General features: G+C 40.2%; 1 protein-coding gene across 2 annotated transcripts in view; it reads left to right on the forward strand.

The window, feature by feature from the left end:
- The window catches only part of SLC6A1 (solute carrier family 6 member 1), a 79,485-nt gene that overhangs the window by 51,280 nt on the left and 9,509 nt on the right, over positions 1 to 18,696 (forward strand). For both annotated transcript variants that reach the window (XM_081848227.1, XM_081848228.1), the window contains exons 2-12: positions 2,090 to 2,517; positions 3,396 to 3,527; positions 4,338 to 4,438; positions 7,380 to 7,489; positions 7,604 to 7,736; positions 9,004 to 9,138; positions 9,477 to 9,580; positions 10,683 to 10,807; positions 11,478 to 11,590; positions 14,921 to 15,052; positions 16,230 to 16,332. In XM_081848227.1, the coding sequence (XP_081704353.1) occupies positions 2,280 to 2,517; positions 3,396 to 3,527; positions 4,338 to 4,438; positions 7,380 to 7,489; positions 7,604 to 7,736; positions 9,004 to 9,138; positions 9,477 to 9,580; positions 10,683 to 10,807; positions 11,478 to 11,590; positions 14,921 to 15,052; positions 16,230 to 16,332 (1,426 nt within the window). In that variant the 5' untranslated portion in view covers positions 2,090 to 2,279. The remainder of the gene's footprint in view (positions 1 to 2,089; positions 2,518 to 3,395; positions 3,528 to 4,337; positions 4,439 to 7,379; positions 7,490 to 7,603; positions 7,737 to 9,003; positions 9,139 to 9,476; positions 9,581 to 10,682; positions 10,808 to 11,477; positions 11,591 to 14,920; positions 15,053 to 16,229; positions 16,333 to 18,696) is intronic.

Consider the following 18,696-nt stretch of genomic DNA (forward strand, 5'->3'; position numbering starts at 1 on the left):
TTTAAGAGCCTCGGACGTGAGATCTCCAGGCTAATAGTATATTGAGACTGATGGACACTTCTTGGGGACTGGAACTGGGAAGGGGGTGGGTGGAGTCTGGGAATCCAAAGGGTATATAATTATAACTTGCTTTGTTTTTATTCTGTTTTGTTATCTGTTTGAAAATTGGGAAAGTCGTGGAAGGGAATTTTGGTCGACTTTAGGAAAAATGTTTAAGAATGAGTATTGATGTATAAGTATTGATGTTTAAGTTTGGATAAGCTAAGACTGGTCTTTAAAACGATCTAAATTAAATGAAAATAAGGTTTGTAAAAATAAATTGAGGAAATGGATGAAAGAGAAAAAATAAAATAATAACGTGTTAAAATAAATTATCAAGTTAAAGTTGAGAAATAAGAAAAGGATTTGCTGAGCCAATAATTGAATTGGAATACAAGAAGGGGAGGTGTGAGGAGGTCTGAGAAGCAAGTTAAAAGAAAATAAGCAATTGAAATTTTATGTGTTTTTAATTGTTTTTAAGTTTTGTACTTTTGTATTTTTGTCATTTTTTGTTTATTTTTTGTTTTTGTGTTGCTATTGAAAACGCCAATAAATATTCATTAAAAAAAAAAAAGAATAGCATTATGACCAATTCACAGAGCAAAATAATTGCACCCTGCATTCAGATACTTGAGACATACCTGAATGGTGTCCTAGCGGTATGGGAGCAGCTTTCTAGGGAGCGGTTCCCACAACCCCACAAGGAGAACAGTCATAGTTCAGTGGCAAAGCACAGGCTCTGCATGCAAAGGATCCCAGGCTCAGACCTTGGCATCTTCAGGTAGGCCCAAGAAAGACTCGATTTAAATCCTATTGAGCCACTGTCATTCATAGTAGATAATACTGATCGGTCAAAGTTCTGACTCAGTATAAAACAGCTTCCTATGTTTAAATGCCTTAAACAGTCCATAAAGTGTAATGATTTGCTAACCCTTTAAAATCCAACCTTTGAGAAAAGATTAAAGGTTTTATTGTTTATTTATTTGATTTATCAAGTATTTGATTTTTGTTGTTGTTTATATGGTTAAACTACCTAATTCATAAGAAAGCTATTGTGATGGTGGTGGTGGGCACTAAAAAAGTACAGCCACCATTGATAAAATCTTAACTAGAACCAAATGACTAACAATAAACAGAATTAATTATCTAAAACATTTGAGAAATTAAAATGTTTTCAACAGATGACAAAACATCAGAATTGTAGGTGTCCATCTCAATAAGATCAGTGCCACGCTGAAACCCTTGAAATCAAGTATAAGATAAAGGAATGTGTGGCTTCTCTAGATGATCACAGTGATCTGGCTGGTGTATAAGGCAGTCTTTCAGGTACCCTGTTCCTTTAAACACAAATAACAATACCTTGATCTTAGCCATTGCAGTTTCCAGTAATATGCTAATGCAGAGCTATTCCAGGGTGCAGCATTCAGCACCATCTGTAATTTCTGAACCAACCTCAAGGGTAGGTCCATGTAGAGCACACAACAGTAGTCCCATCTAAAGGTTACTAAGGCCTGCAACACTATGGCCAAACTCTCCCTGCCCAGAAACAGCCATAGCTGGATTACCAGCCAATGCTGGAAGGAAGCATTTCTGACCACTGAGGAAACGTCTACCTCCCAAGCTATGTACATTCTCCTTCGGGAAGGGAGCAACACCATTAAGAACAGGCAACTGGTCTATTTCCTGAACCTGGGAGCCCCTCACCCACAAAGGCCTTTCGTCTTCATTTTATGATGGCTACTTCCTCATGTGTTTTTTCTTAATAACTTTTTTAAAAAAACTGAGTGTAATTTTGAAGAACATAGTGTTGTGCATTTATCCGTGCATCATTTGTTTTGTGAATTGTTGGGTGTTGACAAATGTCATGAGTTAAACTCCCACTCATTCCAAGAAGGACTCCTATATTTAGATAAAAAGTACACTTTCATGGCTGGTTGTGATCAAGGGCACAATCTGAAAATACATTCAAGTTACTGAAAGGATTTGAATTTAACTGTGATCGTTTCTGTGTAAGGCCCAATTTAAAAAGTCTCCTGGTCTTGTTTTGCAGATCAATACGGACACCTATTACAAGATACCTGTTTGGATTTTAACACACTCAAGCATCACCTCCACTGATATTTTAACAACCCCATCAAGCTTTGGTTGGGTAGTCAACAGCCGCAAAGCTGCTGTCCACGTGGACTGGTGCTGACATTTCTCGTCCAGCTGCGAGAGCCTCTCCATCTAAACCTAGAGACATGGCAACAAATGGAACAAAAGTAGCTGACGGACAAATCTCCACAGAACTCAGTGATGCCTCAATCACCAATGACAAGCCTAAGACACTGGTGGTCAAGGTGCAGAAGAAAAAAGGAGATATTCCAGACAGAGACACCTGGAAGGGGAAATTTGACTTTCTTATGTCCTGTGTTGGCTATGCGATTGGCTTAGGAAATGTTTGGCGGTTTCCATACCTTTGTGGGAAAAATGGAGGAGGTACTGACTTCAGTTTATGTAATTAAGTGCTAAATATTTTTGATCAGAATCCACTACTTCCTGTTAATCTTACAAGACCAGCAGTAGAGAAGGGAGAGCAGGCTGAAGTTCTTAACACAGGTCTTTCAAACTGCATGATAATGCTTTTTGGAAGGGCATGCTAAACAGATTTTACTACTTGCACACTGGATTCCTTGGCCATGATAAGTGATCACTTCAGTGAAAGATGACTATGTATTTTGAGTTCCCATATGGTTGGTTTGGAGGGCAGCAGAACACTTTTCCTATTATCCATTTGGAGGAGAGCAAAGAGGCTCACAGAGACTGCTCTGCTTATTCTTTGCCTCATCCCATTCAGAGTGCTACCACGATATACTATTATATTTGGCGGCAGCCAAAGCAGCTAGGTTTTAGAAAAAGGATATGCCTTGTGTACTATGAGAACATCTGCTTTTGCCTTTAACAGGAAAGCAGTCTCTTCCAGACTAAGTATGGCACCAAAAAGCCAGGTTCAGCAGCCAGGTCAAGGTTATGTCAGGGTGCTCAGTAGCGAGAGTAGCTCCTTCTTGCTGCGACACAAAGCAAGACCCTCCTGGTGGTATTAACTGCTGGTAAAGACTGTCTGTTCCTATCAAAAACAATGAGGCAGAAACTCATCTGCAAATATTCTTTGTAACATGTGACTCAGCTCACACTGCAAAACAGCAAAGCATATCCCTAACCATGCATACGATTAGGGCAATAGTATCAGAGATCTAGAGCAAAATAGTGTTCATTTGCTTTCTGCTTCATTTAAAGGAAAAATGAATGTTGAATTCTTGCTTAATGATACATATGTTGGTTTTCAGTATAATTGCTCATTTTTTGTATCCTTTCAGGAGCATTCCTGATTCCATATTTCCTTACTTTAATTTTTGCTGGAGTTCCTCTGTTTCTTTTGGAATGTTCGCTTGGGCAATACACATCCATAGGAGGTCTTGGAGTTTGGAAGCTTGCTCCAATGTTCAAAGGTACAGTGTTGAGTTAAACACATTGCTATTAATACCATAGTAGGTGTTAACATTCAGGTCATTCTTTGATCAATTTAATACTGGCCCACTTTTTCTAGACTAAGAATTCAAAGTTATTTAAGTATATTAAAAGATGCACCAAACCAATACATATTTATTGCAAAAGAAATAATAAAATGATGTTTACATAACTCTGAAATTGCACTTTTACAACAAGCCAGTGTAAACTCTGTCTATATGAGAAAAATAGACCGAATAACCAGGTAGTTCTGCAATTTAATCCCAGGCATCTCCAACCTTTATCCTATTTTTCTTTCCATACACATCTCTTGACTATGGCAAGTGTTGCAATGTATTATCCTCAGTCTCAATTTCTCAGTATATTGTTTTCCAGCTGTAGGCTGGCTAAACATTCAGAACCCTTATTTCATTTGGCAACAGAACACTGCTTTCTAAAGATGCACTCACTTTCCTTTGCCCAACAACCCTAATTTGCTTACTTGTAGTGCACATAGTGACATTTCTTGTGATATCTCTTCCCCCTTCATGTGGTTGCTCCCTGACCATAGCAAAAGGGTTATCTGACTTTGTAGAAACATAAACTGAAAGTGTAGGTTTTTTTGTGCTGCTCTTCAACCCTCATTAAGAAGACTGGTACCTCAAACTGCAGTTCACGTAACCACTACACATAGCAATTTTATCTTATTTAGGTTTACATCCCTCCAAATGTACTTATTATTGTTATATTCTGAAACTCTACTGCTAAGAATATGAATCCTAAAATGCTCTGATATGCTTTTCTCCCTATAGGTGTGGGATTAGCTGCTGCTGTGCTGTCCTTCTGGCTTAATATTTACTACATTGTGATTATTTCCTGGGCCATATATTACTTATACAACTCTTTCACCACAGTAAGTGATCTTTCTTCTCATGTTTAGAAAACCCTCATTACAGCTCAGCTGACCTACTTTAAAATAATAATAATGATAACATAGGGGAGTTTTGCCCCCCTGCTCACTCATCTCATCAATCCCCCACCAACTTCTTCACAGGTTACTTTACTTGCTGAATAGTCTACCTAATGGACAAATCATTTCAGCTTCTCCTTTCTGTTGCATGGGGAAATGATTTAAATTGGGTGAACTTGAAAACTGGAGAACAGTTGTGTATGGACATAGATTAGGACCTAATAGCATTGCTAGGAAGTCATGCTGCTTCCTTGACCACTAAAAGTTCCACCCATAGCATTTTGAGATTCTATTATTCCAACAGGTATTATAATGTTGGCAACATACTGGCGTAATATATAATTTTAATTTCCAGAGGCAGCCAGAAGTTCATATAGCAATGGCCTTCCTCTATTCCACAGGTCCATATATTTATTTTTAACTATTTCTTTATTGTCTCTCACATCAACCTTGAGGTGGAATACAACTATTTCAAAACTTTAGGGCATGTTCATGTACAACCAACTACACCACCCTGCCTACCGAATGATGGTGGCAAAGAAAGCTTACTTCTCCACTACCATCACATCTGCAAGTAGCCACCCAAAAGAGTTTTTTCAAGTGGTGAATGGTGTTGTGTGTTTTTTTGCTTAATCTGGACAAGCTTCTTGAAGAAGTGTAGCCGACCACCTGCCCCCTTGACTCTTGCACATCTTATCTTCTTAGAGTGAGCCATAGAAGGTTAATTAGGTGGGCCTAGGGAGTGATTAATGCTTTACTGAAAGAGGCATTGGTTGGTTCCCTCCTTAAGAAGACCTCCCTGCACCCCGGGACCATACCCTTGATATGCTTGAGAAGGTAGTGGTGGTCCAACTTCAGGGATGCTAGGAGGAAACCAATTCCTTGGATCCATTCCAGTCTGGCCTCAGGCCTGACCGTGGCACTATAACTGCCTCGATTGCCCTAGTTGATCACATTTTTGGAGAGAAAGATAGAGGGTATGTGACCCTGCTAATTCTCAATCTTTTAGCAGCTTTTGATACTGTTGGCCACAATATCACTCTGGAGCATCTCAGGGAGGTTGGGGGCACTGTACTTCAGTGGTTCCACTCCTACCTCCAGGACCATTTCCAGAAAGTCATTATGAGAGGCTACTATTTGGTGTCATGGAAGTTTTCTGTGGTTTCCCACAGGGTCCCATCTTGTCTCCCACGTTATTTAATGTCTACATGAAGTCTCTGGGAGTTGTCATCAGGAGATTTGGAGTGAAGTGTCCTTAATTTGTAGATGACACCCAGCACTATCTCTTTGTTCAAACTGAATCAGGAGAGACAGTTGAGATGTTAAACCTGTGCTTGGAGACAGTGACGGGCTGGATGTGAGCCAATAAATTGAAGCTGAATTCAGAAAATTCAGAGCTGTTATGCATCCTGAGTTCTCACATCCAGGAGCTGGGAAGGACAGCCTGTTCTGGATGGGTTGCACTTCCATGGAAGGAGCAGGTCCACAGTTTAAGGGTTCTTCTGGATTCTGCTTGTCAGTGGAGGCTCAACTGGCCTAAGAGGCTAGGAGTCCCTTTTTCCAGCTCTGGCTGGAACACAAGCTGCAGCTCCTTTTGGACAGAGATGATTTGGATATAGTATTCCAGGTTCTGGTAATTTTCAAACTGGATTATTACAAGGAACTCTATATGCGACTGCCTTTGAAGATGGCTTGGAAACTTCAATTGGTCCAAAAATGCAGCAGCCAGATGGCTGGCTGGGGTTCCATTTAGATTTCACACAACCCATGTTTTAAAACAGCTGCATAAGTCCAGTACAGCCATAGCCTAGTTGCATGGGCAGCAGGAATGGATGTGTCGGTCTTGTTCTGGTTAATTTGTCTTTTGCATGTGTTCACCAATACATGTATTCTATCCAGTATCTGTGTGCATTTCCCCCTGCACAGATTTAATATTTTAACAATTAAAAGTGCCTCAAGTGCTGGCTTTAACACATTTTCTCCCTCTTTCTTTTTGCTGTCTGCAGCAGCTAGAAAGCATAGCTGCTGTCATACCCATTGAAAATTTGGCCAGAGCTGTCCCTGGGATTGACAGCACATGATTGATGGCTTCCTCCATGGGTTCATAGGGGCAGCCATACATTTTTCATATGAAGTCCCTGGAATGGATGACACATAATCACATCCTGTCAGCCCAAAGGGCTTTTCTGACCCCCATCTTCAATGCAAGTGGTGTGAGTTGTGCTTTCCAGAGGCTCCAGGTGGCTAGCAGGCTAGCACCTGCTGTTATAAAGTGTGTTAAAGTCAGGCCTCAATCAACCTCACACAGATTTGTTGTGGTGCAGAATTCCTACAGAGACCTGCAATCTGATTGTTTCAGGATGCGCTTGCCTAGGAATTCACAACCAACACATTCCTAACAGACCCATAAAGTGGTAGAGCAAGGCCCAAACTCTTTTTGGCAGCCTCCACCAGAATAAGGTACAAAATGGGTCTGAGAGAAAAGGCTAGTAGGAAAAGAAACACTCAACTCAAGTTAAAAAAGAAAAAGAAAGCATGTTTAGTTCTTCCTAATTGTAAAGAGTAAATCAGAAATGCTGGAAAAAGATTAGATTAGTGCCACTCTTCATGTCCAATAATGTACTGTGTGTCTTCAAAAGTATGCATATAATAATGTAAGTCAAGAACATTTAAGAGACAAAAGTTACAACAGAATATAATTCTTGACAGGCATGAACCCTGTGGAAGCTTAATGCCCTGAAAAATTGGAACCAGCTTAGTTTTAACATTGGCTATCATTTCTAAGCAAGCGTGATATACTAGCTGTTAGCTCTTAAGATGACTTTAAAAACACTGATGTTTTTATTCTTCTCTCCCCATCCTTTATCCTTGCCTTTTTAATTAGAATCTTCCATGGAGACACTGTAACAATCCCTGGAACACAGACCACTGTTTCTCAAATTATAGTATAGCAAATACCACCAACATGACAAGTGCTGTTTTGGAATTCTGGGAGTAAGTTGAGAAAAATCTTTTCCTCATCCCAATGAATATGTTCAGTTAATTTCTTACTAGATGTATAAGGTCAGCTAAGTTCAAGAAATTTATACATCTCCTCTTTGATTTTAGACGTAACATGCACCAAATGACAGATGGATTGGAAAAACCAGGCCAGATCCGTTGGCCACTAGCAATTACTCTAGCAATTGCCTGGATTTTAGTGTATTTCTGCATCTGGAAGGGGGTAGGCTGGACAGGAAAGGTAAGAATATGTTCTAAAAGCCTGTGCATTGTAATCAGAGTCAGCATAGAATTCAAAATAGACTTGCTGATACATCCTTCCATGAGATATGAATGTTAATGCCCTTTTTAAAACTCTTTGGATACCCCTGTAAATTACTAGAGGGATAGTGATGCTAGTCTGTTGCAGCAAGAAACATAAAGACTCTTCCAACACCATTAATATTAACAAATTTTATTATGGCACCAACTTTCATAAACTTGGATAAAACATGCAAGCTTTAAAGGCACCACAAAATTATTGTTTTCTGCTGTAAATTGTATTTCAAGCATGTATATATATATTCCATTACTGTACAAATTGAATTTTTAAGTTTTTTAAAGTGAATAGTAGTTAAAGGTAAAGGACCCCTGGACGGTTAAGCCCAGTCAAAAGTGACTATAGGGTTGCGGTGCTCATGTCGCTTTCAGGCCAAGGGAGCCAGCATTTGTCCACAGACAGCTTTCTGGGTCATGTGGCCAGCATGACTAAAATGCTTCTGGCACAACGAAACACTGTGACGTAAGCCAGAGCACACGGAAACACTGTTTACCTTCCCGCCAACCTAGCAGTTCGAAAGCACGCCAGTGCAAGTAGATAAATTGGTACTGCTGTGGCGGTAAAAGTGAGTAAGAGCAGACTTAACTATAAAAGGTGGAGGGTGGCAATCCATACAAGAGAACCAAGCATGGGCATGTCTAGCAAGGAGGGGATTGTGTAGCCCTGTGCTTAACATGCAATAAGAAAGAGCAGAGTACTGTTGCATCTGTCTCAGATGGGGGGCAGTGGAAACTTTTTCAGTTCGAGGGCCACATTTCCTTCTTAGTAACCTTTTTGGGGGGTGGCCACATGCTAATGATGGGTGAGACCAGAGGCAAAAGTAGGCAGAGCAACTAATATGAATTTTACCTCCTCTCAGTAAGCTAGTTTCTACACACACTGTTGCACACCTCCTCTGTCCTCCATCCAGGCAAGCAGTAAGTATTGCAGCCAGGCAAAAACACTCAAGGAGGGTGCAAAGCAGGGCTTACAAGAGGAGTGGCTGGGATGGGAGTGTGGCCTAGGAAGAGTTGGGAGGGCCTAGCATGAAAGTCTGAAGGACGGCACTTGGTCCCTAGGCCTGAACTTCCCATCCCTAGTCTTAGATTCAGATGTGTACAGCATCACCACGTTTATTTCCCCTGTATTTCTTAAACCTCAGTGTTAAACTCATTGCTTCTAACGCTACGCACCCCATTCTTTGTTTCAGGTAGTGTACTTCTCTGCCACGTATCCATACGTCATGTTGATTATCTTGTTCTTCCGTGGAGTAACATTACCTGGAGCAAGAGAAGGCATTTTATTCTATGTAACTCCTAAATTTGAGAAGCTCTCCGACTCTGAGGTAAGCATTCAGGCCTGGTAACCTAATAATCCTATGGGGAGGAGTTCAAGTGATGCACTCTTCTGATCATTCTGTTGCAGCAAGTGTTTCTGCATGCCACATTAAAACCCCCTCTGCTCTCCCCCCCATGTGGTGTTCTGGGGTTTCTCCTGTCCCACCAGAGCCTGTTCCACCAGGCATGTTGCACTAGCAGAAACCCTTGTACTGATTTCTGGGCCATTTGTAGTAGTATTGCTCATATTGTCATTGCACATTCATTATTTATTATCACCTGTTTGTAACTATATATAAACTACTAATCATAGCCATGTGGACCTGTCTTTGTCCTTTATGACTAGGTATGGCTGGATGCTGCCACCCAGATCTTTTTCTCCTATGGTCTGGGTCTTGGCTCATTGATTGCTCTTGGAAGTTACAACCCTTTCAACAACAATGTTTACAGGTAAAGCAGTTACCATTCTTTAGTAGCCTAGATTCCTAGATACTGCAGATAGGGAATATTTGATACAATTCACAGGGCACAAACATAATCCCCCAGAAGCTGAAAGGGAACGATTCTCTCCTACTGCACACAGAGCACATGGTGTTTCCAGATTCCTCCCATACTGGAGGAGCAGCTGTATTGTTCAAGGAGAGATCCTCATGAGATGCAAAGTGGGCAACATCATTCCTTCTAATACTTCATTTGGATGTTTTGGTCCCTATCTGTTTTGGCAGCAAAATGAAGCCACTCAAAAGTATTAGTAGTGGTTTCTACATTTTAAAAAAAGGTTCTCAGCAAGGACCTACATTCAGTGTGGCTTCCACCAAGACCTATGCTTCATTTGGGGTTAGAGAGGAATATGAAGAAATATCTTATTGAGACCCTAAATTGATCTGCTTCTAACTCTCAGCATTTATATGAGAGGATGACTAAACTATGTAACAATAAAGCAATTCAGATGGATCTGGCAACTTTTAGCATTATATAGCATAGCTGGGAGAGATTTCAGGTGAATAAGATAGATTTAAAGTATCTCTTTTCCCTCCCCCCCCCCTCATCCTGACATCTTCCCTTCTTTCTGTGAGTCCTGAACAGCCCTATAAGAATTGCTCGAACTCTGAACAGGAGCACTTTTGTTAGGTGCTGCAACATATTGCTGCAGAGCCCCACTTTTAATGTCAGAATATCAAACTTCCCGATTTGCAGGCTCTTGGGAACTGGGATGTCTAGGGCAGTAAGATTACCTTTGCATGTCTCAATATTCCTGAGCAAAATTTGTTCAGCTAGCTCATATCAGTGTAATGTCAATTAGTACTTTCCCCTGCAAAACAGACACAGTGCTTAATAAGAGACAGACCAACGAAAGGCTTCTTTGTCAAATGAAGAAAACTAGCTAGAGTGCACTGATAATTTTTGTATTTAAAAAGTTAATCCTACATATACAGAGTTATAATACAGTATCATAAGCCTTAAACAATTTGCCCTGTCAACAGGAATGTTGCTTGAAATCCTGACATTGGACAGTTTTACTACCCTCTTCTCTCTCTGTCTCTTTTTTCAGGGATTCCATCATAGTGTGCTGCATAAATTCTTGCACAAGCATGTTTGCTGGTTTTGTTATCTTCTCCATTGTTGGATTCATGGCTCATGTCACCAAACGTCCTATTGAAGAAGTTGCAAAATCAGGTGTGCAACATCTTAACAGTTTGCAGTGTCTTATTGTTTCAGAAGATAGCAGGGAAGACAAGTTACACTATAATTGGGGAATCTGCACTTGAGAGAATACCCCCCCCCCCAGAAGTTCATTAGTCCTAATGGTTGTCTAGGAAAATAGAGTGGCATTCACTTCCATAAACAAGGCACTAATACGCTTGTGAGATCGGTAGCCATTACCCCAAAGTAATCTGAGAAGTGTCTGCAAGCCTAGTGGCCAACACACCTCATGCCAAGGGTTCAAAAATCAATGTAGACATGCATAAACAAGTAACTACCAGCACAGTTACTTGTTGGAAATACATAGCAGCTTCATATGTTTATACAACATAACCTCATAATGCTTTTAGAGTGCAGAAGCTATTGTGAATATAGAAAAATATATTGTAATTGTTTTTAACAAAAATATAGTTGTTTCTATATCCATAGATATATAGAGATATACATTCATGTGCATATTTAAACCTACACTTTCTAAGCTCCATTTCGTATCTGTCTCAGTTTTTCCAGCTTTGTTATTATACAGTAGTATGAAATGAGATATCAGTAGTAAAATGCCTAAATTAGTTTATAATTAATAAATTGAGCTGCTAGATATTGCGTTAATGGTAAGTGACAATAAATACATTTCCCCCATTACCAGGTCCTGGGCTTGCATTTTTAGCCTATCCAGAAGCAGTAACACAACTTCCTGTCTCACCTTTGTGGGCAATACTGTTCTTCTCCATGTTGCTTATGCTTGGAATTGACAGTCAGGTAAAACGAAGTGTTATTGTTGTTTTTAAAAATGCTATTACTGAAGACAAATGTCCAACAGTTCATTATATGTTTCTATCAATGCTACCTGTATCTCTGTATCAATCTTCACTGATACCAGCCAACTTCACGAACCACATTTCGAAGCTGGCTTGTTTCTCTAAAAAAAAAAAGTACCGGTAATTAAGACCAGCCCATTTCTTGAGTTTCAAGCACAATACTGAACAACTTAGTTTAAAAAGGAAGTAAAGACTTCTGATCTCCGGGTTGTAGATGCAGAGGAGAAAAGGGAGGAGAGCACACAGGTCCAAGGCTCATTATGTCAGAATGAGGTCTATGGCTGAACTGGGCCATTAACACTAATGAACAGTTTCTATAATGGGTGACTATTTAAATTTGTATGCCACCTTTGGTCCAGTGATTCTAGGGTAGTTTACAGACAATAAAACAATACAAAAGAACCCACCTAATAAAACAGTAGATTGCAGAACTTTAACAAGTATTTAAATAAGCAAAATGTTAAATAATATACCTAGAATTTTTAAAAAGTTTGCCTGGTTTCAAAAGCATTACATCAAAGAAGTTTCTTTGGAGAAGGCTTACCAGAGATGGGACACCACAGCCAATTAAATTTTTCTTTAAAATATGTCTGTGCACTGTGGCTTAGAATATGGAATCCCATAAAGTGAGCCTCCCCATTTTCTTGGTCCCTATAAGTGCCCTTGGTTCATGAAAGCAGCAGCCTTTGCTGATCTTTTTCTCAGTCACTGAGAGCAGGACTGAAGGTTCTCCACTCCTTGTGTCAAAGGAGAACTGGCAGAAGCATGCTAAACTATGCATTAAAAATGCCTCGTAAAACATTTTCCTATAATGTTTAATTCTAACTTTTGTGAATTTGTGAGTTTGTGTGTGTATGTGTGTGTGTGTGTGTGTGTGTGTGTGTGTACAACTAGCTTTCAATACAATTTAGGCCCCCAAACAATTGTGCCTATTTTCTTAAATTAAGCAGCCAATTATTATCCTGTCTCATGAGATGATGCCTTTATAGTAGCATAAATTTCCTCACTCTGAGTACTTTCAGGATATTGATCTTGCCAAACATTGTGAAGGTTTGACCCCCATGTCCCCCATTTACTGTTTCCTCAGAGGACACATTCCTGGTTTGGCTACATCCCTTGAGTGCCCTGGGTTCTCTCCCCCAATGTCCTATGCAAGAAGGGAAGGTACTCACCACATCATCAGCATCAGTTCCATTGGTCTACAGAGTCCTCACTCCTCCCTATTAGTAGTACAGGTACTGGGCCCATTACATGGATGTTCCCTCAAGCCAGGCTATTATTGACATCAGCAGAGGCAGCTTCTATACTAGTGGAAGCTCGGCTACCATCTTCGGGTCCACGACCAAGTGTTTCCACTTCTCCAGTTCACTCTGGAATAAGCTTTTGGAGGGGATGCCAGTGTGTTGTCAGGATATCCATGTGCCAGTGCCAGTGACAGACCAGTTCTGCCTGGTCAATTCACAAAATGGAGCCCCTGTGCCCTATTGCTACAGCTCCCAACAAACAAGATTCCCACGCTTTTATAGAGTAAATATTAAAATAATTTAGAGTGCCATTTTGTTTAGACAAGGCTGACATGAAGACCTTTATTAGCATTGAACCAATGAAGCCGGAGCTGTTGCATTTTGAATGGGGGAGGCCCAATTTCATTTAACGGACAATTCAGCCATGAAATTCAGTGGGTGGCATTAGAGCTAACCTGCATCACTGGGGCAGAATATAAAATATAGAACTGTAAATCCCCTTTACTCACCAATTCGCCAAACAAGGTAAAGGTACCCCTGACTGTTAGGTCCAGTCGCGGACAACTCTGGGGTTGTGGCACTCATCTCACTTTATTGGCCGAGGGAGCTGGCGTACAGCTTCTGGGTCATGTGGCCAGCATGACTAAGCCGCTTCTGGCGAACCAGAGCAGCGCATGGAAATGCCGTTTACCTTCCCGCTGGAGCAGTACCTATTTATCTACTTGCACTTTGTGCTTTCGAACTGCTAGGTTGGCAGGAGCAGGGACTGAGCAACGGGAGTTCACCCCATCACGGGGATTCGAATGACTGACCTGATCGGCAAGCCCTAGGCTCTGTGGTTTAACCCACAGTGCCACCCATGTAAACAAACACAGTGGAATGTATGTACATACAGGTCAACAAACCTTATTTTTCATAGCGCACCTTACTTTAACTTTTGGTGAAAGTACATACACAGTACATTAGCAACAGCAATAGCTATTTCATAATGGGATGGAAATAATGAAGAGTCCTTATTCTGTTCATTTCTTTCATGAAGCCTAAAGTTCTTTTATAAAAGAAAATCAGCAAAATTAATAATTCATTTTGAAGAAACTGCTATTAATTTAATTGAGTCAAACATATTCTTAACTAAGTTCAGCTTTAGGCTACTGAAATATAAAAAGTAGCCTAATATTCCTCACCCCCCCCCCCAAAAAAAACCCTAGGCCTGTGTGTAAGAGCTTTTGGACTTCCTTATTTTATTTTTCTTTAACTTATTTAACTTCTTCATCTGTAGTATAATATGAAAAAGTTCCACTCTACTGTCACAACACAGATACCACCAAAAATGGCTCCTTGTCTCATATTATCCTTAGTCAATCTATAGTATGTTAAAACATTGTGTCTTAACACACTTCCCAGTGGCTGTCAGAAATGTACACACTCATAGCTTGAGGGGAGAATGTCATGTGCTTAGTAGTTCTTTTGGCAGGGCAGCAAAAGTAATATTTGCTTATTGAAAAAAAATGTGGCCCTAAGAAGAAACTTATATGTCACTTTAAGCATGTACAGGAGTTCTGCATGTGCATCAAAATGCACAAAGGGATCTAAGTCAGTTTGACTATCTATTATGTTTCTAAACTGAGGTCTAGAGTCTCAGCAGGAACAAGTTAGCTTAATTATGATTAGTCCAGACAACCTGTCCCACAGATTTTAAAAAGCATGAGTTTCCTATTTTTAATTTCCAGTATATTTTATAGATTCAGAAATGTTGCCCTATAAATAACCCACCTATGCTTTAACATGATTGCAGAAGCTGCACCACAACTCATGAAATGAGTCAACATTAGTCTGATCAAAGTATATCAGAACTGGGCATATCGGTTTGCCCTGTTCCAGATGTATCTTGACTATTGATCTGCATCACAACAGAATAGTTTGGGAGAAGAGAAATTGGAGAAGGGATAGGATAAAGCTGGATGTTGCTTTAGCTCAATCTAATGTTGCTGGTTTGCTTTGTGTGTAACCTCTCATTCCACTTTCAGTTCTGTACTGTTGAAGGATTCATAACAGCACTAGTGGATGAATTTCCAAGACTGTTACGCAGTCGGAGAGAAATTTTTATTGCTGGTGTGTGTGTCGTTTCCTATCTGATAGGACTGTCGAATATTACTCAGGTAAATACTATATTGGGAACTTCTTATCTCTAATCTGCTGTGGTCGCATTTTCTACTAAACAGAATTATGAAGTAAGAGTCCTCTGTGGATTGCCTATTAATTTAAGAAGGTGGGGAGACAGAGGAGAGATTCAGCTTTTCCTAATCCTTCAAATGTCAATAACCTCTAAGGATTTGAGATTAGTATAATGCATATGAGCATAATACCTATATTTACTGGCATGTTGTCAGGCTTAATGCTACTCTTAAAATTTTCAGCTTGTTTTATTAAATTGATTTACAACCACTGAGGAGTCCATCTGTTTTGGCAACTCTTAGAAACCCTTGGATAGAAAAAAAACACATAAAGGCTTGGTTATCATCAGCCAATGACATTGCTGCATTCAGGAACAATATTTTATATAGTATGGAATGTAAGTAATGCCAAAAGCCATGGCAACATTTAAAACCAATACACAAATGGTATATTTAAGGAATCTTTCTTTGTATAAGAGCAAGATATTGACATATTTATTATTCCTTCCCTATCCAATTGTGTGTCTGCTTTGAATTACAAAATTGTAGAATTGCAACTAACCCAACCCCCTGCAATTCAGGAATCTCAATTAAAGCATCCCTGAGAGTTGGTCACCCAACCTCTGCTTAAAAACCTCCAAGGAAGGAGAGTCCACCACCTTACAAGGGAGTTCATTCCACTGTTGAACAGCTCTTACCACCAGAATATTCTTCCTGATGCTGAGTTGGAATCTCCTTTCTTGTAACTTGTCTCCATTGGTTCAGGTCCTACCCTCTGGAGCTGGAGAACAAAAACTTGCTTCATCTTCCATGTGACAGAACCCCTAGCTCAACTATTTACTCTTATCAATAAATATGGAATTATCCCTATACCACCCTTCATCTGCGGATCACAGGGCAATTTACAAAATAAAAATATTACACACCAAATTTATTGATACTGATACGTAGTTGGGCAATTCACTGATTATTTGCAGTTGTATGGTCCAAAGGTCACAGTTATCCAGGGTAAGTGATCAATGAATACTTATAAACCTAGAGAATCTCTCCAAGTAATAAAAACAGAATTGAAATAGGAAAGTAAAGGTAATATAAAGGTTAAACAAAACAGGAAAGGAAATCTCAGAAGTGTGATGAACTTAACACATTTTATATATTGCAGGGTGGACTATATGTGTTCAAGCTTTTCGACTATTATTCTGCAAGTGGAATGAGTCTCTTGTTTCTTGTGTTCTTTGAGTGTATCTCCATATCCTGGTGCTATGGTATGTGATGCTATAGTATTTTGAAATTTATGAAAATAAGCCAAAAGAATGTAATTTTTTTGTAAAGCAGTCCCCAGATGAAATGAAGTAATCATTTAAAATGTTATGTGTACTTAAAACTGAAATTGTATAATTGCCACATTTATCTTAACAAAATAATGCCATACCTAGAGGTAATTTGAGGCCATCAGAACTGTTTAAGTGAGGGAGATGTGCCATCTCACTGTATGTACCGTATTTTTCAGCCCATAGGGCGCACTTCCCCCCCTCCAAAAATGAAGGGGAAATGTGTGTGCGTCCTATGGGGCGAATGCTGGCTTTCGCTGAAGCCTGGAGACTGAGAGGGGTCGATGCACACCGATGCCTCTAGCTCTCCAGGCTTCAGGAAGCTATCCGCAAGCCTTGCAAGCCCGGCGGGACCTCCCGCCGGGCGCGCGAGGCTTGGGGCAGCCTGCAGCCCGAAGCACGGGGCGCCCTCCGGAGGGCGCCCCATGCTTCGGGCAGGTGTGTGCAAGGCTTGGGGCTGCAGCTGCGAATGGGGGGGGGGAAATAATTTTTTATTATTCATTTCCCCCCCAAAAAAAAACCTAGGTGCGTCCTATGGGCCGGTGCGCCCTATAGGACGAAAAATACGGTATATTGCACTTAGGAGGGAGGAGAGAATTGGGGGTGTTTGATAGCATGCTAACATTTTCAACTAGAATTTAAGAATTTTTGGAAAAAGTAAGTAAGAACTGTAAGAACTCTAGCACTCGTCAAAGTACTACCATTCATATACGGTGCTATGGAAGAACTGTTCCTTGATTTGTTTTGTTTTAAACGTTTTATGAGCACTGCATTGCTTATGAAAAGCAGTATCACTTTATAAATGTACAAATTATTAAATCCTTGAAAACTTTAAAGTATCAACAAAATGATGGCTTGTCATTTGTGATGTTACTGGCACTATCCAATAGGTGCTTAAAATATCAATGTAAGCACATTCCACATGGTATTTCCAATCTCCATTGATGTGCTAGCTGGCAGAAGGCTTTAGAAAATATTTCCATCACATAATGCAGTCAGGAAATTTCCATGCCTAGAAAGGGTATAAGGATTGGAAAAAGACCAAGAAAGTGAAGTCATATGCACAAAACGTTTAGTGAAGGTTAGATTCTCATTTTACCATTATTTTGAGGATCAGAAAGGTTTCACCTATGGGGGGGGGGGGAGGAATAAGTTTCTATCCAGGAAGTTAACAGAATTTGAAGATGCAATCAAACTATCAAAGAAAAATACAGTTTCCAGATTGTAAATGAATAACAGCATAATACCTATATATTTAGGATGAACTAGAACCATGGTTGCAGTCCTGTACATGAAACACTTAAATCCTATTGATGCAGCTTAGTTGTGCACACAAATTGCAACCCAAATAATAATAATAATATGCTACAAAGAGGCAATAAATTAGTCAAGATTCTGTGGGATGCCCCTCAGATCCAGAGTTCCTATACACACGTATTGCAGCTCCCTAACTTAATGCTTTCAAATGAGCTTTTTCACACCAACCCTATAAGACCTTAATAAATCTCTTACATTTTAATGACTCTTTTGTTGACTTCTCTGATTTATTCTCTTCTTTGTTGAAGCATCTTACTGTAGATTATCGATTATATTCACATTCACATGCTAGAATCTAGGCTTTTCCCTTAGGGGATTGGCATTTTCCTTCCTCTGTGCATTGTTTCTGCACAAGGAATGCAAATCTGTTAACAGTTCCTACTGCTAATGGTCCTGTTCCTGGGAAGTTACATTTTCCCTGCACTCAACCCATAATGTTGAATCATGGGGGAAAGAGCTTTCTCATGACACATGTACCCCTTGTAACCAGAACTAATGATGTATTGGCTGTTGTTTGGATTGCTGTTCATTTATTTCCTCCCTTCCCCGTAGGCTGTGGGCTCCATTTTTCCAGTGCTAAAACCTCCCCCACTCGGGTCTGATTATTTCCCTGCAGCTAGGCTAGTCCCTGGCTTCAAGGCCTTTTTTGGAGCCACCAGTTCTGTAGAACCACCAACACTGGATTGTTAATGGGTTTGCCAGGTTATCTGGCAAGACTTTGGTAGGTTATCTGGCAAGAGAGCCAGTGTGGTGTAGTGGTTAAGAGCGGTAGTTTCGTAATCTGGGGAACCGGGTTCGCGTCTCCGCTCCTCCACATGCAGCTGCTGGGTGACCTTGGGCTAGTCACACTTCTCTGAAGTCTCTCAGCCCCACTCACCTCACAGAGTGTTTGTTGTGGGGAAGGAAGGGAAAGGAGAATGTGAGCCACTTTGAGACTCCTTAAAGGGAGTGAAAGGCGGGATATCAAATCCAAACTCTTCT

The sequence above is a fragment of the Podarcis erhardii genome (genome assembly GCF_964252035.2).
Source record: "Podarcis erhardii genome assembly, chromosome: 2".
NCBI classification, from domain to species: domain Eukaryota; kingdom Metazoa; phylum Chordata; class Lepidosauria; order Squamata; family Lacertidae; genus Podarcis; species Podarcis erhardii.